The sequence below is a fragment of the Neopelma chrysocephalum genome, unplaced genomic scaffold (genome assembly GCF_003984885.1).
Source record: "Neopelma chrysocephalum unplaced genomic scaffold, ASM398488v2 Primary Assembly neopelma1_45, whole genome shotgun sequence".
In the NCBI taxonomy this organism is placed as follows: Eukaryota; Metazoa; Chordata; class Aves; order Passeriformes; family Pipridae; genus Neopelma; species Neopelma chrysocephalum.
The window spans coordinates 15,327,783-15,354,333 of record NW_020897704.1 but is presented as its reverse complement, the minus strand read 5'-3'; the positions used below and the strand labels follow the sequence as shown (position 1 = coordinate 15,354,333).

Here is a 26,551-nt window from a genome sequence, read left to right as displayed (position 1 = left end):
CAGCATGTAATTCTAGAAATGTATCCTAAAATTGCCCTAAGCCCAGCTTGTATGAAGATGGTGTGTGATTATTTTTAAATTGAGGTACACTGTAGAAGTTTCCAGCAAGAACAAGAAACATTATTAAATACTGTGTAAGCATATACTTTCCTTTTTTACTAGTATGTATTATATTAATGCTATAAACCCTGAATGTTTTGTAATGGTCATATTTCCGTAGTTTAGTGACTAAAACCAAATCAATTATAGTGCTACTAACTGAATATGCTATTTTGCCATCAGGGAAGAAAAACTAAATATTTGCTAGATGTGACAAGGTATATGTATATCACAGTGTGTGTCTAACATTTAATAATTTGAAATGGAAATATCAAGTATTAGAACACGAGTTGTCATGATTAGTTATGTTAAAGACTTTCAAGGTACATGGATTTTTTCCTGCCATAAGCTTAGTAGAATTAGAGGAAACAAAACCCTTTCCTAAGATTCATTATACATTCTAGTTTTAGGTTTTTCCAATATTCTTAGAAAAAAAGAGACAGAAGATTGTTTTGTCTTGCATACAGATTGAAATTATTGTTTTCTCCCCAAACCATACCTTTTAAATTCAGAAAGTTTTGCCTCTGTAATTTGGACAGACTGACAGGGAAAGATCCTTGTTTGAAGTTTTCACTATAATTTAAACTTCATCACTAGATCCATACATTAAGAGAAGAGAACCGAATAAACAAAATTATTCTTGGGCTTTGCTGTACCAGCTCCCTTCATGAAGCCAATTACATTTCTCCAAATAAAGCCAGACAGCCAAACTCACCTGCTGTTAAGAGCAGAGGTTGAATCATGTGAGAGTTGTTATGGACTAATGTGTTTTTTCTTGTCTTTACTAGACTTTGCTTTCTATCTCCTATCCTGCCAAGTTTCTGAGGCATCTGCCTGGCAGCCACACAGATAAAACCTCAAGCAGCGAAAGTTCATACTTCAGTCACCCTCACAGCCTTTTAAGTTTGTCTCCTACTGTTTCATGTTCCCCCAATAAAACACCAGAGAATCTTAAGAACTGTGTTTTAAAATTATGGTGGTATCTTCCAGCACTAGAACTACCAAGGTTTTAAGTTAGTTTTCTATTTGCAATTGACTTTGCTTTTAAAGTTCTTGCCTCTGATTTCATGCAAAGGGATTTACTTCAGCCACCTCTGGCCAGTTTACACTGTCTCCTTTTCTAATGCTCAACAAGTTCAGTTCCTCACTGGTTCACCTGACTTAATGTATCTTTCCATTACCTGACAATACTATCATGACTCTATAATTATTTTTACAACAATATAGTTGACTGAGGACGGTGAACACAGGAAAGTAAAAGTTGCTAATCTCATATTCAGCAGCATAGCTTTTTTTGAGTGAGTTTTAGTCTCTAATATTTTTTTCCCAGGAAAGAAGTCTTCTGCCTCCTGTTACTAATTTTATACAGAATACTGCCAGTTAGAGGTCCTAACCTTGTCAGAAAGATTCAACCACTTCTAAGTTTATATATTTGTCCTTGTGATGGATGACTCTTTAGAGTACCCTTGAATAGACATTTGCCTTAAAGTACTGGTGGTTTAAAACTGAAGGATGCTTATATTGCCTGATCTTATGATTAACCTGTAGTTGATAAACTGTGTTACTGATATTTCAAGCTCTTCCCTCTCTCTCTTTTTGGTTTTTCCTCCTTTTTATTTCTGTCTCTTTTTTGTCACATGTAAGCAGATTTTGTTATCACTTGTCAGCAATATAGCAAAAAGCTAAATTAATTAAAATTACATAAGGTTTACAAAATTCTTCTAAAAATTGTTCCACTGTAGCATCTATATTCCAGGACTTGATATATAATTTGAAACATAAGACATCATTCATTACCTAAATTTTACATTATTGATGGGGACAGAAGGCAACCCCAGTCTTTAACTCTTCCTGTAAAGCAGCACCTTATGTGGACTCATTTGTCAGTGTCCTGCATCTGGAAAACATCTTTGCTGGAAGAATGATCTGCAACATGAAGTAGTGTGGGAGGTGAGACTATATTTCTGAAGAATTTAAAAGGGGAACCAAAGATTTTTATGAGGGCAAAAAAGGGCAAAAGTAATAGATTTGCACAGTTGTGATGATGTAATGCTATGAAAAACAGAGTAGAGCAACAGAAGTTTTGTCATTCTTGAGAAAAAAAGATTAAAAAATTTGCAGTGATAGTTGTCTATATTCAGTGTCCAAAGTTATATCTTACTCACCACATACTTGAATTCTGAGAACCTGTTATAAATGAAATGTCACTATACTCTGGTTGCTGTGGAGCAGCAGGAAGGTTTAGGCATTTAATGTTCTAAGTATATTTAAGTTATCAGTCATTTATATTTTAAAAATACTGAAATAACATAACAAAAGGGTGACTTCATTTTTTTTCCTAATAGAAGAAATGGCTGTTATAAAATAATCTTAGAAGTTAGAATTACATACTGATCATTAAAGCATTCAAGAAATCAGCTTTTATGAATATAATTAACATTGTTAGACAAATGTGTAATGGAATCCATCTTGTCAGAGAGGATACAGTATGAATATGTTCACCAAAGTAGATGTGCTACAAGAGAAAGTGTGGTAAGCAAGATCAGTCTGAATATTTGCCAGAAAGCTCTGGCGGACAGATAGCAAACCTTCAGGTTTGTTCTCAGCATTTAAAACAGCAAGAAGTGAGATTTTTTCTCTTATGAAATGTAATTTAGCAGCCCAGACTTGCTTTAAGGCTTTCACAGGTAAGTGAAGTGCCATATAGGAGTGTGTAAATATTGAAGCAGTCTTTCCTTTGTTGAGTAAAATACTTTGTAGTTTGTACTGTAATGGTGTGGATTTAGTTACGGTCTTGAGTCTTTAGATTAAAATAGCAAAACATTGTAGTAAGAAAGAACATTTTGTCAAATTCTTGGATCAGTACTCCAGAAGATTTGTTTTTACTAAAAGATAAGAGTAGGAAAAGTCTTTTCTCTTTTGTCCTGTGTTGAGCAATAGCAATATGTTTCCCCTGAATAATTCAACCTCTTTTTCTCTGACTTTTTATTTCTTTACACAAGATCTTTATAGAAAAAAGACTTTTTTTTGGTCATAGAAATCTATAGAAACTCAGTAAAAGAAAGGGTTCTGCTCAGCTGAAATCCTTAGTCACTCCCATGTGAGGGAGAAGCTGAGGATTTGTAGTCCATGTGCTGGAACAATTTATATAGTTTATTCACTAACTGTTTAATATAAAATGCATAGACTATCTTGAGCAGCAGAGCCAGAACTTCTTTCCCAGAAAAGCAATTCAACTACTAAATTAGAGTATTACTTCTTGTTCACTCTTTCTGAAGCTTGAGTATTTTGTTGCACAGCTTCAACAGGAAATGGAGAAAGCATCCATCCTCCCACCAATCTAGTAGCTAATAGCTTGTGATTAGACTTCTTTATGGAAGGAGAAAGATCTGAGTTTCAATCCATTTAGAAAAGGAAATTGAACTCATGTCTGCTATTTCTCAGGTGACCGATTTAGCCACTAGAATATTTTAAAAATGTTAGGCAGCACCGTTTTTTCTCTGGCCAGATTCTCAAAGAAAATTGCAGTTGCACCTGACCTTGTAACAGTGCTAGATATGCCCAGCATAAATATAGCTATCAAATCCTAGTGTTTGGTAGAGGAACAACTTCTTTTTGAATTATACTCAAGTCTAGACATGATCTAGATATGGATTTATTTTTTTTTAAATTAAGGGTGTAATCAAGACCAGGAGAATAATTCTTGACATCTCAAGGAATCTGTATTTACAAGGTGACCCTTGTGAACATAAGGTAACTAAAGGTAGATTTTGGAGACAGTTGCTTTAAGCTTTGATTTCAAGTGCCTCCCTCCCAATTGTGGTGTGATTTCAATGACCAAGGACAACTCAACACTGCAAAGTGCAGTGATCCATGTGTCCAGCTCTGGGGCCCCCCACATAAGGATGTGGACCTGTTGGAACAAGTCCAGAGGAGGCAACGAAGATGATCACAGGACTGGAGCACCTCTCTTATGAAGACAGGGTGAGAGAGCTGGAGTTGTCCAGCCTGAGAAGTAAAGGCTTTGGGAGAACTCATAAGACCTTTCAGTATCTAAAGGGGCTACAGGAGAGCTGGAGAGGAACTTTTTAAAAGGGCACGGAGCGATAGAACAAGGGGTAATGGTTCTAAACTGAGAGAGAGAGGGTTTAGATTATATGTTAGAAAGAAATTCTTTACTGTGAGGGTTGTGAGACACTGGTACATGTTGCCCAAATAAGCTGTGGGTGCTGATCTCTGGAAGGCCAGGTTGGATGGGGTTTTGATCCAAAGTTGGTCAAGTGGAATGTGCCTCAGCCTATATCAGCGGGTTTAAACCAGATGATCTTTAAGGTCCCTTCCAACCCAAGCCATTCTGTGACTTTATGAACTAACAATTCACTGTATGAGCATGAAGGCTGTGCGCATGTGTGACTGCAGCAGCTCACGTCTGGAAGCAGTATAGCTGCATTTCTGCAGTGCTACATGGAAGCCCATCATCTTTGCTGATTGGTCACAGCACTACATGAATGACGTTCTACTGCTTCAAAACCTGTATCATTTCCATCCAGTCACCTCATGGTGAGATTCACTTGCCTAGAAATTATAGGCTTTTAAAATGGAGTCTACCATTTTAGACTCCCAGATATCCCACCCATTCTCCAGCTACTCAAGAAAATGCTGCATTTTATTTACCTGCTTTGTCCAATATCTCAGATATCCTACAATGTATGGCAATTCTACTACCTTTCAAAGGTAGCAGTTACAGAATATTGCTACATTTGAGTTTCAGTACAAAATCACTATACAAGTCCCACTGCTTGTGGTTTCCCAGCACTTCCAGATGTCAGGTTCGCTTCTGTTCTTGTCTCTACCCCCACGGCAAAACCATGTCTGTATAGTTTGCTGGAGGTGGTTCTAGAAATATCTGTTTTTACAAGTTTGATCTTGAAAGGTGTTTAATATTCTCAACTTTCATTTAAGACAATAAGATTTGCAGGTGTGCTTTGCAGGACTGAGTCTTATATAAGTAGTTACCAATTTATGTGATCGAGTAGAGGACTGTTCATTGTTCCTTGTGCTCTCATGGAGAACACGTGAGTCATATCTCTGATCTATGTAAAGAAATACTGTCTCATTTACAAACAATTTGCCTTCGGGACAACATGGAAATAAATCAGGGGAAGCTACCACAGTATCCTTTTGTGGCTTGTATATAACTAGAATTTAAAATGCAATTCTTTTCACTGCAAGACTGACTTGAAAATTAAATATATTGAATGTTTCATATTCTTGCAAATAAAAAGTGGCTTTATTTAGGACCAAAAGAGTATTTCTAGCTCTGCTTTCATTCCATTTCTAATCTGTTCAGAAACAAGCAATGTTCTTCCAGAACAGCAATCTGCTCATTTGCTTGGCGAGAGCAAGCTTTGAAAGTGCCATTTCCACATTGCTGTGCAGCTGTGTGCTGAGTGTATCACTGTCAAAAAATGTGTATCTATCCACTGGTCGGTATGCAATGCTTAGACAAAAAAGTCTCTTGTTCTGCTCATCGTGATGTTCCTCTCTGTAACTTGGTTTTTCCGCTTGTTAAATGAGGCCAGTCACACACAGGTACAACTATTCAATAGATTCTGTTTGAAGATCACTCGGGAAAGACATTAGTTGTGAGGCTGAATTTTTAGTCTGACTCCTTTGATGTAAATTTTATCATCTGGGGAAATAGGTTTCAGAAAGTAGTTACTTTTAGCCTCTGCTGACCTGAAATAAATGCACCGAATAAATGGAGGTATAAAACATATTTATCTAATTACTAAATTCACACATAATATACTTAGTAATTTATAATGAAAAGAAATTGTGTCAATTTGTTGGATTAAATTAATATCCTTATTGAATGTTAAATTTCTTTTCTATAGTTTCGGATGCAAGTAAGGTATATCATGAGGCATATTGGTCAAGCTAATCTTTTTGTGGGCAAGGCAAATTCAAATTCAAATATAGAATTCAAATCCCATGGGTGTGAAACATCTTTTTCTTGGGGAACACAAAAAAAATTTTTAATCATGATTATGAATTTTGGTGGTTTAATGCTTGCCTACCTTATGAAGCTGAATTCTCAGGTTAAATATGCCCATCAGTTTGTGAAAATTACAGCATATATGGATGGCACACATGTCATCCCAAGTGGATGTCATAGTGGTAGACTTGTGTAGGGAATTTCTCTGACATGTTGGGCCAGTCCTCTTGCAGAACATCAGCTGTGGTCTCTAAACAAATCCAAACAATTGAAAAAGTTAAGTTTATGGATAGCTGTGAGGATAAACATATTTATTTTTTTTATCAAGGTTGATTTCTTCAAAATAAAACAGATTGCCAAAGTACAGACATAAGAACATAGTTCCTTTCCCTCAGTCCCAGCTCTGCTGTTTTGGAGGCAGATCTAGGGCACTCTCTGTCCTGACTCCTTTTGAGGCTTCCCAACAGCAAAATGGTTTTCAGCATCTCTGACCGGCTGTAAGCCAGGCTGTGCTCTGCACCACAGAGTGCAGAAAGATCCCCGTGCTTGCCTCTTTCTTTCTTTCTTTCCTGAGGCCTGATTCCAAGTTTCTGCAACATTACCCAAGATGAATTTCCTTTTCTCTGTGGAACTGACTTTATCCTGGACCATGTACAGCTAAGCTCCAGCTTCCCATATCAGGTCAGCACATTTCTTGACAAAATCAGTATTGGAAAATTATTAATTTGCATTTCACAGGTTTCATACTGTTCTCACTGAATTTAGAGGCAATATTTTAAGTGAACTGAGTGAAGACAGTGCTGGACTTAAAATAAGCAACATCATCCTCCCCAAAAAACAAATCCAAGAAAAAAATGTGCATACAGTGAAAATCTGTATTTTGATATGCCTGAGAGAAAGACAAGGAGACATTTTCCAGTAATTTTTTAAATTTCTGTCAATTCATTCTTTTTTTCTCTATTTACAGTACTTTTTCCTTTTCAGAAAATGTCAAGGAGAAAACCGATTTTCATCCCTCCCTATCTCATGATATTATAAGCATAAAGATTATGATGTAAAGACTCATACACAAATCTCCTGGAGAACTGGCTCATTTTGAAAATTGTTCCCAGGTGTCTTGTGTCTCTTTCTTGCTCAAAGATTATACGATTAGCATTTTAATGTCCCACAACTTCTTGTCCAGTTCCCTAGGAGGATATGAAAATGAAGCCATGCAAGCTAAGCTGTTTGGTATTTATCACACACACTCTGATTGCATTTCAGAGCTCTGGGATTTAAACAGGACGTCAGTCTTTCGTAGCCCATTTGGATATCTTGGTCTCCACGTAATGCTGCTGGATGAGTATCAAGAGCGACTGTTCGTGGGAGGAAGAGACCTCTTGTATTCCCTCAGTTTGGATCGAATCAGCGACAACTACCGAGAGGTGGAGTAAAAAGCTATATATTTCAGTCACTTCATGTCATAATGTGTAGCACAGAACATCAGAGTTTGCATGACTGGAAATGAGGTAATGGAGTTTTTGTAGATGTTTTGTGCACGAACTTTAAGGTCATGTTGTATTTAAGAAATATTTTTTTCCCCAATAATAACCCAAAAGGCTCTATCTAGGTGAAGAGACTTGGGGGTCACATAGCTGTTTCTCACTGAATTTCAACATGATTATGGATGTTTAGAGCATCTCACATTTGTAGACACCTGATTTCTGTACCTCTGCTATATTATCAAGGAATAAAATCTCCCTGGTATTTTTTAGGAACTTATCACAGCAGAAGAGAAAATGTTCAGGAAAAAAAATGTATCATGCAAACTATAAGAAGTTTTCAACAGCAGCATAAACTATGCAGCTATTTTTTAGTCTTTAGAAACTGGATTTTGCACTGGTTTGAGCCAGAAGTGCTATTAAGTAGTGAGTGAAAGTGGCATTTGAAGCCAACTCGGTGGTCTGTGGGAGAAAGGTGGTTTAAGTCATAATCCTACCAGAGAGCTCAGTACATCGTAGAAACCACAACTGACTGGCAAACTGACAAGTGAAGTGGAGAGGCTGGAGTCTGAGCTGATGTGAGCCTTGGCTTCCTTACTTCTGCCCTCGGAAGCTAGGATTAGAAACATACAGTAGCAGAGGAAGCTGGCAGGAGCATTGTTCCTGCCTCAACCATCTCCACTGTGAATAAAGGATCTCTTGAAATATTTTGGTGTTTTCCTCATCTACTCATATAAATTTTCCCAATGTGTTTTGATATATTTTCATTTATTTGCAAATTAATAAAAGTAAAAAAAGTGATAAATAAAGCTCCTCTGGAGAAATAGTTTTCTTCATGTTTATGCTGCACTGATATCTGATGATTCTTTTCTTTCTGCCCCCTTGTTTCAACTGAATATCACTATTCTCATGCCAACACTCTGGCCAACTCTACCACAAGCAACCTTGCTTATCTACAAGCATAATTAGCATGTTCCACTATTGTGAACTGATATCATATGCTTTATTCTTGCATAAATATTTGGGAATGTTAGTCTTAGATATGAGGATATCAAGGTACTCAGGGAGGCCATTTGAGCATTTATCTACATTTAAAAAAAAATAGTAATTTAACTCCTCAGAGAGCAGTGTTACATACTGAGCTTTGTTCCTTGACAGTGAGATGAGTTAACTCCTTTTCCATTTGATACAAAATATTAATATTCTGTGATAAGATATTCTGTGACAATATGAAAACATTTAGAAAGCAGTTGTTTCTATAAAATAAGGGGTTTTTTTCCCCTCTCTTCTTCCCCATTTGACAGTAAATCTGTGAGGAAAGATGACAGGATAGAGCACCTTACACTTCTGTCCAACCATCTGGACACACTTGAAGTTCATTGCTCTCCTTCTTGTTGTTTTGAGGTGGAATATCAGCCATTTACTCTGAAACCATATTCTCTGTCTGGAGACCTGTATAGAGAGTATGACAAATTGATGAAAGCTCTTCTTGCCCGATCTTATGAAGTGCAAAAGATGAGAAACTGGAATAAATGAAGCTTGGCCTGGTGTGTTTGGAAACATGACCTCACTGGGACCTAGCTCCCTTGAATACAAATGTCATGATCTTTTTCTCTTTTCCCAGTGTTCCCCCAGTGCAGATCTCATTTAAGGATAGCTAGGGAAAACGGGATTGTCCTACAGCACTGTCAGCAAAAGTGTAGAATGAGACATTTCTATTACAGGAAAGCTTAATTACTGAGATATGTTGGGGAAAGTTCCTGGAATTGAGAGGAATCATTACCAAAGTTTTTAATTAATCCGTCTTTAACTGTGTGTTGGTTAGTCTTTGACCATTCCTTTCAGACTGAAGACTTTAGTTTAATTAATCTAAAACAGCAGTTATAATCCAGTGAAAGTATATGAGTGCAGGCAAGTTCCTGTGTTTTATTCTCTCTGGTAGCCAGGATGAGTCACTAGCTGCAAAAGAGATGTTTCATAAAGTTGGCAGTTTTGGGACAGATTCATATATATCTTCATCTTCTGTGTTCTAAAAAACAGTTAATGTCTTTTAATTCATTGATCATCCCTTTCTCCACAACTTGGAATATGAGTATGCTTTCTAAAAACCAAAATGAAATCCATTCCCAATTAGAGATTTATACCTTCTGCTATAAAACAACCAAATAATTCAGTTCTAGCCAGCAGAGTAGAAGTTATACCAAAGAAAAACAACAAAATGCTGAGTGGACATAAAATGCTTTTGCAGTGAGACCTGTTGACTGCCAAAGTAATCCAACAATTCCAAAAAAACTTGTGATGCATATGAGGTATGCATCCTATAAATCTGCATTTAGTAGGTTACATGTTTTTTTAAGGTTTAATTCTCCTCAGGTTTCCAATACAAGACTGCACTCTGAGGGTAGATTATAGCTTTTTCGTGTAAGCTATTAACTGTTTACATCTATATCTACCTAATTATTTTAGGCATATTTTATCCTGACCACTTTTCATATTCACTAAAGAAAAGATACCTAAAAAATGGAAAAAAACTTTCAAGGAAGAATATTGACACTGTTATTCTTGCACTGGTGGGGAAATCCAGACACTCCGATTGAGCTCTCAACTGTGGCACAGACCTTCCATGTCATCTTGGACAAGGACAGAGTCTCACTTCTCTAATTGTCAAATTATGTTTCTTTTGACTACTTGCTTTTTGTTTAATCTTTGTATCTCTCCTTTAATTTAATAGATGAAGGATGTATAATTTTCTTAATTAGAGTATTTAACACATATTACTATAAGTTTTTGAAACAGTTACATAGACACTCTGGTTTCTGTATGAAGAATGCCCTAACACTGACAGTAGCAAGAATGAAGGAGAATATGAAATGTGAATATCAGTGTTTACAGAGAATTAGAGCCACATAAGCACTTGAAACCTTGCGTAAAGCCAAAGCTTTGTAGGCACACTCCATGTAACCTTTTCTTTCCCAAAGAGCTCATTCTCTTTGACACCACCTTTGGAATCAACCCTTACACATATTTGGGATTTGATCCAAAGCTTGTAGTGATCTAACAGACTGATAGAGAACTTTCTGTGGTGCCAAATTTGTTTTTAAAAGCATTTCAATTCATTGTAATTGGTGCCAGAGAAGATCTTTGTTGAACTGCAAAATTGAACGAGTGCCAGCAGTTCATCACCACTGGTCTAACAGCTCATAGAGAAGGGGGACCTTTGTTCCTACTTTTCACCACTTGGAATTAAAATAAACTGCTCTTCCTATTTGCCTAAAATTTCCTTACAGATAGTCTTTCTTTCTAGCTTCTGCTTCAAGGACCTTCTGAAGATCTCGCTCTGAAAAGAAACCTTTTTACTTATGTAAATGTGCTTGTGCAGGCAGATTTCAATGTGCTGTTTTCACCTACTATGAGATAGCTCCAGATCAGGACTTATGTCTCTGCTGCAATAAACTGTAGAGCCCTCATCACAGATCCTGCTTATAGTGAATATCTGCTTCCACTTCAGAGCTGACTGAACACAGAACACAGAAAAAGTCTGAAAGAGGAGGGCTTGCTGATACTTTCTTTAAATACTGTGTAGGAATGTGCATAAACTCAAACTGAAATAAGAAGCTCAAAATTTAGTGGTAAATTTGAATATCCCGTGGAATTATCTCCCAAGAGAGAAGGTGTCTATGTATTTGTTGATAAATCCAGTCATCACTAGATATTTTTACAGGATTTGTGCTTTAGCAAAACACAAGTTATCTGTTAATTAAGCACTATTTATTGACTTAAATCAGGGACAGGATGGTTGAATTGCTTAATTGTTCTGTCATATACCAGAGTTCAGAGCAGATCACACAGTAGTCTATTTTGGCCTGAAGTGTTATAAAGCTCACATATTTCTTTAAATTAGTTTTCATTGGAGATGCCATCCTGCTTTTTAAGGCTAGTGTCTGAATAGAGAAGCTGTTTGGAGACGCTAATTAACATTCCAGTTCCAATTAAAGTTTTCCCCATAGCTATACTAACATATAATTTCATTTTTTTTCTCATGAGGAATATATTTAAAAGTACCGTTTTCCTGTCTTTTAAATACAGTGTTAAAATTATATCATCCAGGTCTCAAGGATGATAATATTATGGTGCAAGATGAGAAAACATCACTAAACAAGCACGTTAAACATTTAATTCACAGTAACCTGAAGGGCTGAAAAATTTTGAAAAATTATGTCCAATAGTTATGTGAAGCTAGCAACTCAGTGAGATGTATGGTAGCATAGTGCTATTCCAGTCTATATACCCAGGGAGATTTCCCAGAAATAGTTATTGACAGGTTGCCAAAAATTGTAATCCTGGCACAGAATTAATTCAAAATTAAATCTGATAGTTGTCATAACTCTAAAACATAAATATCAGGCAAAGTAATACAGAGCAGGTTAAAGGCTACAGTTGCAGCTGATTAATATCTGAATTTTCATGCAGTGCAAACACATCCTATGTTATGCTAATTTGAAATTTGGTATGATAGCAAAATCTGACATGCAGAGATTTTTTTAGTCTCAATTCTAAAATACTCTGGAAGAGATTAAAATCTTAATGCTTATTTATTTTAAGACTCATAAGAGTTATGAGTTTTAAAAAATAATTTCTGGATAGAAAAGCTTCTTCAGGAGACTCATTAAAGTCATAATTGAGACCCATATACTGCAGGCAATTAACATGGACTTGCTTTAGATGTAGATAATTTGGTATGAACATCTAAGACAAATTCCTACACTGCTGCATTACCTCTGATTCTGCCCCTCTACTCCTCTTTTTTGAGACCCCCACCTGGAGTAGTGTGTCCAGCTCCGAGTGTCCCAGTGCAAGAAAGGTGTGAACCTATTAGAGCAGGTCCAGAAGAGGGCCACAAAAATAGTCAGAGGGCTGGAACATCTCTCTGAAAGCATTGGGGTTGTTCAGCCTGAAGAAGAGAAAGCTCTAGGAAGAACTTATGCTGTCCTTTCAATTTGTAAAGGGAGCTTAATCAGGGCCTGTAGTGACAGGACAAGAGACAAATGTTTTAAACTGAGTGTAGATTTAGATTAGGTATAAGGAAGGAATTCTTAACTATGAGAGTGGTGAGACACTGAACAGGTTGCTCATAGAGATTGTGAATGCCCCATCCCTGGAAGTGTTCAAGGTTAGGCTGGATGGGGCTTTGAGTAACATGATCTAGTGGAAGATGTCCCAGGCTATAGCAGGTGGCTACACTAGTTGGTCTTTAAGGTTCCCTTCCACCTCAAGCCATTCTACAATTATGATTTATTCTATTACTCTGTACCAAGGACCCAATTCACGTTGCTTGCACTGCAGCTGCTTTTCAATATTCCAGATAAATCAAGAGCACTGGGCTACTTCTTTGGCTTTTTTCTCTTAATTCTGTGTATGCATTTAATTCAGTATGTCTTAAGTGGAAAATGTGAATACAAAGTATTTTCAGTAGCACTGGGACTCAGTCTCCAAATACAAAAATAATCATCTATACACAGTGCATTTAATATCAGGTTACAGAGTCAAGTGTTCTATTCCCTCTGTGGTTTCTCTGTTCCTAGCAGCCACACCTGGGCAAAAGCCCCCATTTTAGCCTGCTAGTTAGAATATGTCTTTGATAAGTGAAAGCTGTGACTTCAGACTTTGAGGTTTGGGAGATCCTAGAGATCTCCTAACTTCTATGTTTTTGAGTTAAGGACAAGCTGTTTTCTATTCAGTTCCTGACCAGTGAGTAAAGTAAATGACTGTGGACTCAGTTTAGCACTGACTGAACCAGAAATCAGCTGGCCAGGGTGACGGGATGAGGGCCCTCAGGGAAGTTCAACAGAGTTCAGGTACCACCCCAGACTACAGAGCAGCAATGCAGAGACTAGACGAGAGGCACTTCTGTTCATAGAAATATGATTATAAGACCATCTGACTGAAAACAAGTATTCTGATTAACTTTAGATTCCTTGCAGGATTTAGGTGATGTGAGACCTAAACACTGACAGGCTGTTGAAACCGGCAAGCATAACATATAGCCAATCTTCTGTTTTCAAGCCCTAGGCATCTAGGATTTATAATTTATCCCCACTTGTCTTGCAATTTACTTTTCTTATAATTTATCCCCGGATCTTCTCAGATTAAATTATTTCAAGAAACCCAATTCAATTACAAAAAAAAAAAGCAAGAAAAAAAGCCCAGCAGAATAACTTAATTTTAAAATGTTTTCCATACAGAAAAATATTTTTTGATTGGATTATTGACAAAAATGTCTTAATGATGACATCAATTTTTTAATATTTACTTGCTTTCAGCCAAACCTGATATCACTGATGGGCACATGTTTTTGTTTTCACTTTTAAATGTTCTAAGAAATTAAGTAACCATTCCAGTCTGCTCAGTCATTGTTTAATATTGTTTTCAACCAAACAAATCATGCATCTGGAATGAAACATAAATGTTATACAGTAGGTAGCTGAAGAAAATCTCACTTGTGTAATTTGGCTTCACTTCTAGTGACTGTGAGTGTGAAGAATTGATGCTACACCCAATGGGGTTAATTGCTGACCTTCATTAACTTCACTTTAAACCTTTTCTTTCCTAAGTGTCACTTAAAGCAGGAAATCAGTAGTTCAAAATTAATATTCTATGTTGAAAATAACTAACAATTAAGCTGAATTTATATTAAATGTTCCATACATTAACTTCCTTTAAAATCTGTTGACTGGTATTAAGTTTCCTGAGCCATCCTCATCAAAACAATTATGTTTCAATAAAGGAAAGACTGAAGGTCTTTTCTCTATGGGGAAGTCAAGGCTCAGGGTATTCTAGTACTTCAGTATTTAAACAGCATCTCAGAGAGGACAGAGGCTCTCCTTTCAAAAGGATCCTCATGGAGAAGACAAGGGGCAATGGATACAAGTTACACCAACAGATAATAAAGAAACTTTTTATTGTGAGAACATTCAATCACTGAAACAATCCACCCCAGGGACATGGTGGAGTTTCTGTTACTGGAGGGTTAAAAGATGTGTAAAATAGAGTGCTAGATAATCTCATCTAGGCTCCCTTTCCCACAAGAGGCTGGATCAGATGATCTTTTGAGGTCCCTTCCAACTGGGGCTGTTCTATGATTTTATACTTCTGTTCTGCAGATCTTTCACATGAAGAATAGTGGAAGAGCTGGATTGACATGATCAGACTGCCAATTGAATGATTTTCTTTTTTTTTCTCTCAGATCCATTGGCCTAGTACACCTCAGCAGGCAGAAGAATGCATAATTAAAGGAAGAGATGCTGTAAGTATCATTAATTACAAATAAAATATACTTTAATTATACCAGTGACTAGTCCAAAACAAGGATTCAGGCACCCCTAACTTCAGAGAGATTAGAGCATAGATATAATTCTAAGTGTTGTAGGTTAAAAACATCTAACTACTCTGAACACACTAAATTTATTAGTTTAATTGCTCTTCAAACCAGCTCATAAACACACATAATGAACACTTTTGATCGTCTGAACTTTCTTCTAATTCTTTTTCTTGGGCTCTCAAAGAAGGTACCTTAATAATTCTCCTTTTCCATTTCTATTTCCTTTTCTTTTCATACATGTAGGATACCTTCTCCATTTTCACATTCCAGTTTATGGTTAAAGTTTGTATTCTCTAGAATGCTTTCAGAAAAGCAGTTAAGTTACCAGTAATTATAGAATGCACTCTAATTTATTTTGCCCTATAAGTGTATTAATAAAAATATTCTGTTTTAATGAGCCTCAGAACTGTTCTATTCTTGTGATTCGGTGCCTTGACCGTAATGAGTTCATGAGAAAAGACCTGAAAGCTCATTGACAAATAGCAGCTGATATCATTGGCAGCACAGGATGAAAGTTCTTCTGGATGGGAGCTCTCTTTAATTTTACAGTGCACCAAGTTCATTATCTGCACCTCATAAACACACTGCAAGTACAACACCTAATAAATCCCACAGCTGAGAGAGCTCACACTGTACCAGAGGATTTAAAAATGATGAGAGTTTTACAGCAACAGCGACAGGAATGTAGGACATGGAAGGGCACATACAAGCTTTTCCCACAAACACAAAAAACAGCAGCCCTGGTGATAACCACAATATATTCCCAGTAAGATTGGGAAGCTCTAAAGATTTCTGCTGCAATACAAGCATGAGAACTGTCTATATTAAGGAAATTAGTGAACAAGATTGGAAGGTAGTAATAGTAATAATAAAAATAATGATGATAATAATAATAATAATAATAATAATAATAATAAAATCTCAAGTCCTTCCACTCACCTGGCAAATCCTTTTTGAAGATTCTTAAAATTTCATTGCATTTTTTTCTGGATACTTTTGTACCCTTGACAATTTTAGGTGGTTTTGATTGAAAAGAGTGGTTTTCTACATTACCCAAACGTTATGGTCATATTAAATGATTCTGAAACCCCAATTATTTGAGCTTTATTTAATACCACCTCCCAGCACAAGCTGTAATTAGTTAGAGCTCTGTCATCTTTCTTTTACCCCTACATGACAGGATATGTTTTCTGATACTCTGACAATATTCTTTTGGTTAAATTAATACAAGAAATAGGTACTGTTGTTTCAATGCAGAGATATCCCCCTCAGAGTCATGAGTTTCCCTAAAACTCCAAAGTTTTGCAATTCAGTTGTTATTGTAAGTCTTCAAATTTGCAATGTAGAGAAAGTGGTCATTTAAAGAACTTCTTATGTTTCCCAGATCTCTCTGCACTGTGAAAGTTTGGTATAACTATTACTTTTATGGAAAACCCAGATCTTTAAAAGAATTAAAAGATTCCAGAAGTGGAGTTGTTAAGAAAAATATGTTAAAATTTTAAAAGCTGGAAATATTGTGGAAAAAAAGCTGGAAATACCAAACGATATTCTGATTGTCCCATAAGACCTAATTATATATGGACTATATGAATAGGACTAATTAATATCAGGGAAACCTCGATAATTTTCCATCAGCATGCTCAGTATTCAGTAAGACAGATTGCTCAACCTGAAAGGAATCTAAATTTGAATCAAAAACTTTCCTACTAATTTTCTTCTCACCTTCATTTTGTTGTAACCATAAACCAATATTGACTTAATAGCATAATATCTTTAAATCAACTCTTTGCCAGTTCTAAGTTCTGAATGTTAATTTTTACACTGTAAGCTCTCATAGAAATATTACTCATCAGTGCTATTTCAAACTTTTTCCTTATTTCCATTTTGTTTCTCTTTTTATTTTCCTTTGTAAAAGATCTGTTACTCAAGGCAAAATTAATATGAAGTAGAACTGATAATATTGTACTCAGCTTCTCAGCATTAAAATACTTCATGCATACTCTGCTGCCTCTTTCTATACAACACAAAGGCCAGTTTTACAAGTTTTACAGTCTTTAAAAGTTATCAGTTCATGTTGTAGCAGTAAAACTTCAAGTATTGTAGTAATAAATACTTTCAGAGCTTGTAACAAACTTAATAAGACAGTTAAAAAAACCTTGTCTTAACAACACGTGCATAATCTTAAAACCTGGCCATGCTTTTCTGATTCGTGTGAAGCCAAGGAAAAAAATCCTTCAGCTGTCATCCAGTGTGCCAGGAATCACACCTGTTAGCCTGTGGTGTAAGAGCTTTCCATTCTTTCAATTGCTTTATCAGAATTGGAAATCATTCAGATAAAGAAATCCGGTTCTGTAGAGATGATTAACTTCTCCACATGGAGAAGTTTCAGATGAATAAAATTCCACAGATCTATTAATATGAAGCATCCTGAAGAAAACCTCAGCATTTAATTAATTAATGTAGTAGAGAGAAGTCTTATTTTAATGTTCCCTTCGATGATGCATCTCTTCCTTGCTGTGTGGACCATGTATTATTAGTAGGGTCAGCAGCAATGCCTAGCTGCCTGACATTTGCCAGAAGAGCACCTTTTGTCATGTGTTTATAAATGATCAAGTCTAGACATTTGGAATTACTTTTTTTCTATATTTGGTATCTTCCTCATCCTGTTTTTTTCTGTAGAATTTTTCCAGCATTTCTACAAATGCACACAATAGAAAAAATGTGTAGGTTTTGGCCATTTAAAAAAAAAAACAACTAAATCGATACAGTGATTTTGGCACAATGACCAAGAGCTGCAGACATATGTGGATAAAAAAGGAAACCATAGAGTAAAGAACAGACCACCACTGATAGCAAACAGAGGGAATAAGTCAGAAAGGTCACACTTGGAGGAGAGGGAGAATGAGGTACAGCATCAGTGCCCAGTAAAGCATCATTTAAAAATTACAAGGCTTCATAAAATTCCTATGGAATACCATTTTGCTACCAGCAGTCAGCAAATATTGTGAAATGAACATCCTCTGTTGTTGAGTGCTGATCGGTGTATAGAGGACCACATCCTACTGATTTCAACCCATTCTTCTCTATTTGTCTGAATGTATTTATTTATTTATTCACTTTTAAAAAAGGAACAAATTAGTTACAAATCAAGAAAGTCCAAAAGTAAGGTATTGCAAGGTTGATTTGTATATACATAATATTTAATTACACAACAGGTTACCTGCCTAAGTTACCTACTTCATTCAATTAGCATGATATATCTTCACGGTGAATGTTAAGGAGAATCATGTAGCAAATGAGATTTTTTTTTCCTTATTTATTTGCTGGAGAACTTGGAAGACTTGAACTGAATGACATAAGCATTTGAAGAAAGAAGAAAGATGGTTTCTTAGTTTTGAACGTAATGTGAATTTGCAAGTGTTGAATTCTGCCCAGGAGCCCACTGCAGACTCACGTTCTCTGTTCTTGCAGCTGGTTAATAAGACCCAGGATTGTTCTCATACAAATACAGCAGTCTGAATACTAGAATAGTCATCAATGAAAAACAGCAAATTTTCAAAAAGGAAATTCTTCCACTTTGTTTTACACATCCATTTTAGGATTGTATTAATTGTCTTTTGGAGGTGTCTGGTCCTCTTCATTGAAAAGGCCTAGGAGAATAGCATAAATTACACGTCTAAACTCTAGAGCAGCTAAAGTTATCTAAGATTAATTCCACTATAATAATCTTAAACTTTATGTGACTGTCTTAAAACTCAGGGTCTGAGTTGCAGAAATGTTGAGCAATGAATGGAAATGAGCAGGATTTTGCTCCAAACATAGAAACCATTGCAAAGTGTAAAACTCTGTAAAACCAAGTCCCAGGAGTCCCAAAATCAATGGATACTTTTATCTCACTGTCTCCATTTCTAGTTTAGTACAGGAAAAATAATGACCCACATCTCAAAGGGGTGTTTGAAAATGTTTTAATTGTAATATTTATGAAGCTGCAAATACACTAATGAGTCCCAGAGTATTGCCCTCTGGGAAATGAATATTTCTTCTTCAAAGGAGAGTTTAAACAGTGGGAACAGATAAAGTATAAGGCCATACAATATAAAAAAATATTGATTAGCAATTAATTATGCAAGAAATTAATGGTGCAGTGGCCTTATAAAAAAATAGTAAGAAAAAATGTTATTTTTCCTGAGATAAAGTTTATTTAACTTGAGAGAGAAGCCATTTGCTGACTATTCACATCTTATGCTCTAACTCTAATATTTAGTGTATCTAATAATATTTAGTAAAACAAATATTTAGATTTGCAGAATATCTCTGAGATTAAAGAAGCACAAAAATGTGTTTTATAACTTTGTAACTCCTAACTGGTTAAGCATCTAAAGTAAATTATGATAAATCAGCGCTCTATACTTGCTTTTTTCCTGTAAAAATGTCCATCTGTGAAACTGGTGGCCCAGAGTTACTCGCATGAAGTGAAACAAAATAGAAAGATTCAATATGAGAACATCATCTAAGGGCACATAAGATATTAAAAAAAAAAAAAATTAAAAAGCTAATATTTTCCTATGTTTTTTTTTGTGTAATCTAGGATGAATGTGCAAATTACATCCGTGCCCTTCACCGATATAACAGAACGCATCTTCTGGCTTGTGGAACAGGAGCTTTTGATCCCCTCTGTACTTTTATAAGAGCTGGACATCCATCAGAGGTAAGAAATTCAGTTTACAGTATTCACTCTTATGGTCTGGATTCCAGCAAAGCCTTTATGGTTAAAAATAAGTATTTAAATTCAATTACTAACAATTCTCATATGAACCATACAATAGATATTTTCACTGATGAAATTCAACCCTGCTCTAAAATTTAGTTTGTGCCTAGAGGAACACACTGATATTTGAAAACATATTCTGGAGAATTATACAAAGAATTCAAAGACCTTTTCATCTTATGGTTTGGGTTTTTTTAAATTAGATAAGCTGTTATAGAAATTCTTAGGGAAAATAATGAATATTTTTAGGGTTTTTAGCTAAATCTGTGGAGGCTTTGGTTTTTGGTTTTGCGGGTTTTTTTTATGAAATAATACATAATATATCAAAATATGTATTAGTTTGATAGGAGATGGAATTCCTTAACAAATCTTTTTTATATTCGGCTTGACTATGTTGATCCTGTTCAGCAAGTGTATTTTAGCTCCCTAATGATGCTTATAGCTGAGTGAAATAGAACTGCAGAGAAGATCAGTAAGTGGAACACATAATCAATATTGTGAACATATTTCTTATGCAAAGATAGAAATTGTCTAGATTTTTCAGAAATTGGGATCCTTCTGTCTCAGTTCAATTAGATCAGGTTTAGAGAATCAGCAGAAATACCAATCTCTTATTTTAAATTCTTGTGTAAGACTCCTTGGGCATTAAACTTAATCCTAATTATGTGCAACCTGTGTATTGCTATATGGAAGCCAAATGCTGGCTGGCTCATCCTGGTTACATCCTGCTTCCTTGCATCCTTGTTTCATTGCACTCCCATTGCCAGTTTTAAGAACATACAGAGTTTAGGAATATATTTCAAATTTCTGAAATGAGTCAAAAACTTGTGGAGGGCTGAATTTCTACAACTGTTATGATATTTGAATTTGTGGACAAGTTATAAATTACATTGCTAAGTCTGGACCTTGAATGTCCAGGCTTAGTGAAAGTTGGACACTGAAAGTTATCCCTTGTCAACATTTAATAATGTTGAAGAAATAATTAATTCTGTTATAAGGTAAAACTATTGGTAAGGAATTGCACTGTTATCTGAGCTGCCCTGCACTCAGAAGAGGATTTCACTAGGCTGCTAAAGGCACATGTCATGACCACTTTAAGAATCTGAATAGGTATTCTTGGAAATGAACTTTGTGAGGTGGGACTTAATAGATGGAAATGATCTGTAGCCCAAATGTAAGATTTCTTTTAACTGGTAAGTGTCAGAAAGAGGTGCTGGTCAATGGTCTTGCTTATTTGGTTCACGTGATGTGTCCTGGTAGAGCTGAGCACTTGTCATGGTGCTGAAGCCAAAGGACCACCCAATAGGTTCTTGTTTTCCCATATGTCCAGGAGCTCTTGGCTTGAATAGATATGAATTGCAGACATAAATCTTTTTAAAGTGTAATCATATAAATCAACTAAGATATTTACTTCAGTAAAATGTTTCTGAATAATCTTCCCTGAATAAAGATGCATCCTTCTGACAAAACAAACTAGAAAATAATCAGAAACAATCTCCAAGGATCCAGTCCATGCTGTGCACTTCCAACTGCTGTCAAAATGAAAAGCACCTCAGAAGTTAAGACTCCAGCACAACACTTAGATTTGGAGTTGTATGAATTGCAGAAACACACTGTTATCTGAAATTAAGGAAGGAACTAAATAATAAGCGATGTTAAAATAAGACAACTTTGGTTGTCTTCTTTGCTCCTCTCATGAACCTCCTGTCAGGCTTCCTGGTAAAGTTTGAAGGAAGTAGTGTCTGTATATTTAGGAACACTATTTTAGAAAGCATAAACAACAGACTAATAAAAATAGAAATCAAACAAACAAAAAATGAGAAACAAGACATATATAAGAATGTGCGGCCTGTGATCATCCCCTTATCTATCACTGTCCTTCCTTCCCTTATTTTGTTTGTTATTCTCTCTTGTCAAACTGAGGTTCTAAAATTTTACCCACACTGAAATCATGGGAAAATTACCATTTTTTTGTTTGTGTAGACCATCAGGAAATATATTTGCTACACTAATAAGTAGCTATACTGGTTTCCATTATTTGAAAAGCTGACCATCAAGATTAAAAATGAAAGGTACCATTTCTACGGTAGGTTAAAAATAACACATGGTATGTAATTGAGTGGGCAAATTGTAATCTTTGCTTTCTTTGCACCATGTAACTGCAGGAAATGAAAGGAGAAGATCCTTCCTCAGAAAACTGAAGTTCAGTCTCTACTGATCTCTCTAATCAGAGAATCCTCATCCAATGAGTTCCGATTACTGTACCCTATTACTTCCACCTCATCTCTCTGGCCATTTTCTCACTGTCCGACTGTCATGGAAAGGAGAGTAGCAAATGAAACAGTCTTAAAAATATTAATTATACTATACTAATCAATTTCTAAACAGGACAAAACCATCTTTATTTAAAAAACAGTAAAATATTTAAATTGAAGAGTAATCACTTATTTATAATCTGCATTTATATTCAATTCAGTGCAGTTCACAATAATAATACTTTACTGTGACAGTAGTGAGGCAATGGAATGGGTTTCCTGGAGAAGTTGTGGATGCCCCATGGCTGGAAGTGTTCAAGGCCAGGTTGGATGAAGCTCTGAGCAACCTGGTCTAGTGAAAGGTGTTCCTGCCCATGGCAGAGGGGTTGGAATGAGATGATCTTTAAGGTCCCTTCCAACCCAAATGATTCCAACTAAATTGCTTCTGAACAGATTCTCTTTAAGTAGCACAAAGTGTGTTTGAAGTTTATACACATTTGAACAATGACACTTTTCAGACATGTTGAGGTACAAAGTGTGGGAGGTAAAAAGGGGAGGAGCCCTTATAACAGACTTATGTGGATCCAGACACCCAGCTAACCCAGCATGTGAAGCTAGATTCACACTTCCATATGGGACTATGAATCAACAGTATCAACAGAGAAATACTTGCTCTGTGGTCAGGGAGCTAAACTATAAGTTTCAATAGCGCTTCCTGAGCTGATGGCAGACAGAGGATGTGACCCTCTCAGTAAAAACTGCAGGGTTCTTAAGTTACAAACTGTATATAAATACAAATTAGAGATTATTTTAGAGACATTTAAGCACATGACAGAATAGCAGGATTGTATTTTCTGCTACATTACATCTTCCAATTTACTGAGCAAGCCAAAGGGAAGCAATCTTTTGGAACTAACCATCCAATTAAGGCTCTTGACCTTGGTGATCACCAGTCCGATTTTGTAGGGACATTTATTTTGTTGTTGGCTTGCAATGAAAGTTTACATGAAGTCATCCATTTCTGAATAGCCATTTGGTAGGAAAATGAAGCATTGCTGCTTTTACTTTGAAAAGTGAAAATATCCTAAAGCCATGATCAGAATCATACTGTATGGCATTCTGATCCTGTACTTAGTAAGGTTTTGTGAGGTGCAATACAGTTTATGAAAAGGAGCATTCAGCCTCCTATATAATGTCTTACATTCTTATGCAACCACAAATTCATATTTTCATATCAAAAGTAGGTTTGAGTTGTGTCTTGCAGAACACTGAGCTCTTGTCAACAAATCATGAAGTTAAAAGGAGATTTTTGTCTCCAAAAATAGGCAGAATTTGATTGCTCCATTGGCAGATCATTTCTTCTTGGAACTGACTGAAAAACAGGACCTCTAATGTTTGCAAAAAACACTGTAAAAGTATCCATTCCCCAACTAGTCTCTGTAGAAAATACTAATCTTACTATACAGCAATTAAAATGTGTTTTGAAATCTTTCACATGCATATTGTGCTATGATATGTTATATTATATAGGTTCAATTGCTCCTTTTGTGCTTTTCATGGTTTATAGAAGTTAATGGTACTATGCATTTTGTCTTAATATATTGATTGTAGGAAACAATAAGAAATAAATATTAGTTTTATTGAATTCTACATCAAGCTTCATAGAATCACAGAATACACTGAGCTGGAAGGGACCCACCAGGATCATTGAGTCCAACCCTTAGCCCTGCACAGGACCATCCCCGAGAGTCACACCATGTACCCAAGAGTATCATCCAAACGCGTCTTGAACTTTGTCAGGCTTGGTGCTGTGACCATTGCCCTGGGGAGCCTGTTCCAGTGCCCAGTCACCCTCTGGGTGAAGAACCTTTTTCTAACATACAACATAAACATCTCCAGCACAGCTTCAGGCCATTCCCTCGGTCCTGTCACTGGTCACCACAGAGAAGAGATCAGTGCCTTTCCCTCTTCCCCTCCCAGGGAAGTTGTAACTGCAATGAGGTCTCCCCTCAGTCTCCTCCAGCCTGTACAAACCAATCACCCTCAGCCCCTCCTCACGTGGCTTCCCCTCAAAGCCCTTCACCATCTTTGTTGCCATCCTTTGGACACTCTTTAATAGCTTAATATTTTTCTTATATTGGGGTGACCAAAACAGTAAACTCGTGTTGTACCACCACAGTATAAACAAACATATTTTTCTAAATCAAATTACTTATAAATTCTGTGATACACAATGTATCCATTTGAAAGATTAAATACGTAATGGTTTACTGCAGTCATTCTATTGTAATATTGGTTTAATTGATGTAGCTTTGGAACTTCAGGCTGTTCGCTTTTGTAAAGCTGTTGTCAGTTGTCTTTCTAAAAATATGCAAGTATAGTCACTGACAGCAGCTTTTTATCTTTTTCTCTGTTTCTAATTAATTTGACTCTGATGAACATTGCTTTCCTAAATTTAAACATTTCAGCAAAATACCCAATGTTTTTCTGCCATTTAGAAATAAATTACAAATTAGGAAAAATAGGAGTGCTGACTTTGCAGACAGACCAACTATTGGTGTTTCAAAAAGACATGTTACAAAATTTTGTCCAAGAAGACATAAGCAATTTAAATGCCAGCCAGTAAATGAGTTCATTATTTCTGACTTCATGGAATGCTTTTAAATGTCAAAAATCCATGCAGGTCAGAAAAGGTTGGGTTTGTCCAGTTTCTGTTTGTCTATCATCCAGAAATAAAGGGGAGTTCATTAAAATAAATGTTATTTTTCTTGGAGAAAGCAAAAGTCAGAGAGCCTGTACCCCAAATTTCTCATGAGGAATTGTATATGTATCCTTCCCATGTGCTCTGTGAGAAAAAATCTGAGATAAGTATTCAAACCAAATACAGAAGATGAAGAAAAGTGAAAAAAAAAATCTTATTTTCTGTTCTCACCAAACTGACATTTGTCCCTCCTGTTGTCTTTGATGTCGGGTGGAGCGGAGGAGGGGGGGAAGCATCTGTATTCAGTCTCTTCCTTTTGGATTTATATAAACTTCCCAGTTTTGTCAGCATGCGATGGCTGCTGAAAGAAGCGATTTCTGTCTCAGTCTATGTTTCTCCACATCTGGCTGCTGGTAAAAGAGTACTGCACTACTGTTCTATATATCTCAAAATATCCTAGGTGAATTTTGATGAACCTAAGATAAATCAAGTGATCTATCTGCAGTCAGGCAACAATTTTATCTTTCTGAGTTATCTGTTCAGCAGAACAACGGGTTGTAGGGATGCTCCAGAGGCTGTCCAACAATCCCGACTGCCTTATGCACTAATTTACAAAGTACCTTTACCAAGTGCACATGAGAGTTTCACCAAGTACAGCTAAAGAAATTACTCTGCCTCCACAGGACCTGAAAAATGAGTGGAAATTCCAAAAGAAAATGATGTACAGAAACAATATCTTAAGTTTCTGCAAACTACATGGTGATAAGATAGAGTTGATTCTTGAACAGGAAGGCATCTCTGCATGACAAAACCTGTTGAGGGAATTAAATTTATGGGAAAACGCAATGCATGAAGAATTTTTCTTCCAGAACACCCTGTAAATTTTTAATATATACATGGAGCTGGCAGAGTGCCATTTTCAGTGCCTCATTTAATTCAGTAAACTGCCTACAGCTGTATTTCTCCATTTCAGAGGCTGATGGACTAAGTCACCCTTTCCACAAAATGCACTGGTGGTTTTTGGGAGTCTCCCCTAGGTGTTCCTAATCTGATGTATTCCTTATTATGCTATTTGCTCTTCAATTAGCCAACTGAGACTCTAGTTATCAGGGAAGACTAGCTCTAAATCTAAGACTTTAGTCCTGTTATAAAGGACTTGAGTAAACTGTCCTCCAAGCAAACAAATACACCTGTAGCTCACTAAAGGCAAGTTGGAACTTCTTCTTTCTGATTTATGTTACCCTTAATATTTTTTGAGTGTGGACAAGGGCACTTCTTTTTCTATACATTCTGTATTTCAGTGCAAAAACAGGATAAGGTCCAATTGTGCAATACGCTTTTCGTTTGTCTCTCTGCACCAACCAAATGCAGGCAACACAAACTCCTCAGCTCTTGCTTTAACAAACTGAAGGGAATTCACATGCAAGTTGAGAGAATTTGCCAGTCATATCTCAGTTTGATTTTTCCATGACATGATTCTTCTGCTCTTGACCAACCTTTGGCAATGCCATCATTCTTCCAGCTTTGTCGAGAAACAAAATTGTGGACGTATTTATATCTATTATTTTAGGATGTTGTTTCTGACGTATTTTTATAATCAAAATAAGCAATCATCTGCCAAGTTACTCCCTCTCCATGCTTGTTCCTATTACCTCATCTCCGCTCTCTGTTTGCAGAGGATTAAGGAGGAGGAACATCTGGTTTCACTGACCAAATAGAAGTGGGTGTTGGTCAGTCCTAGATAGAATATGTGACAAATTCTTCCCCCGAAAATATTTTCTTAGAGGCACAGTGTCCCTCTGCATGGATGAAAAGCTATCAGTTAGAACCCCATCCACTAAATATATATAAAATTCTGTCAAGTAAGCAAC

At 36.2% G+C, this 26,551-nt stretch overlaps 1 protein-coding gene across 1 annotated transcript in view; it reads left to right on the top strand.

Moving 5' to 3' along the window:
• SEMA3E (semaphorin 3E) overlaps window positions 1-26,551 on the top strand; it is a 133,257-nt gene that overhangs the window by 60,527 nt on the left and 46,179 nt on the right. Inside the window, exons 2-4 of the mRNA XM_027679478.1 lie at window positions 7,361-7,521; window positions 14,822-14,881; window positions 19,545-19,664. Of these exons, the coding sequence (XP_027535279.1) occupies window positions 7,361-7,521; window positions 14,822-14,881; window positions 19,545-19,664 (341 nt within the window). The remainder of the gene's footprint in view (window positions 1-7,360; window positions 7,522-14,821; window positions 14,882-19,544; window positions 19,665-26,551) is intronic.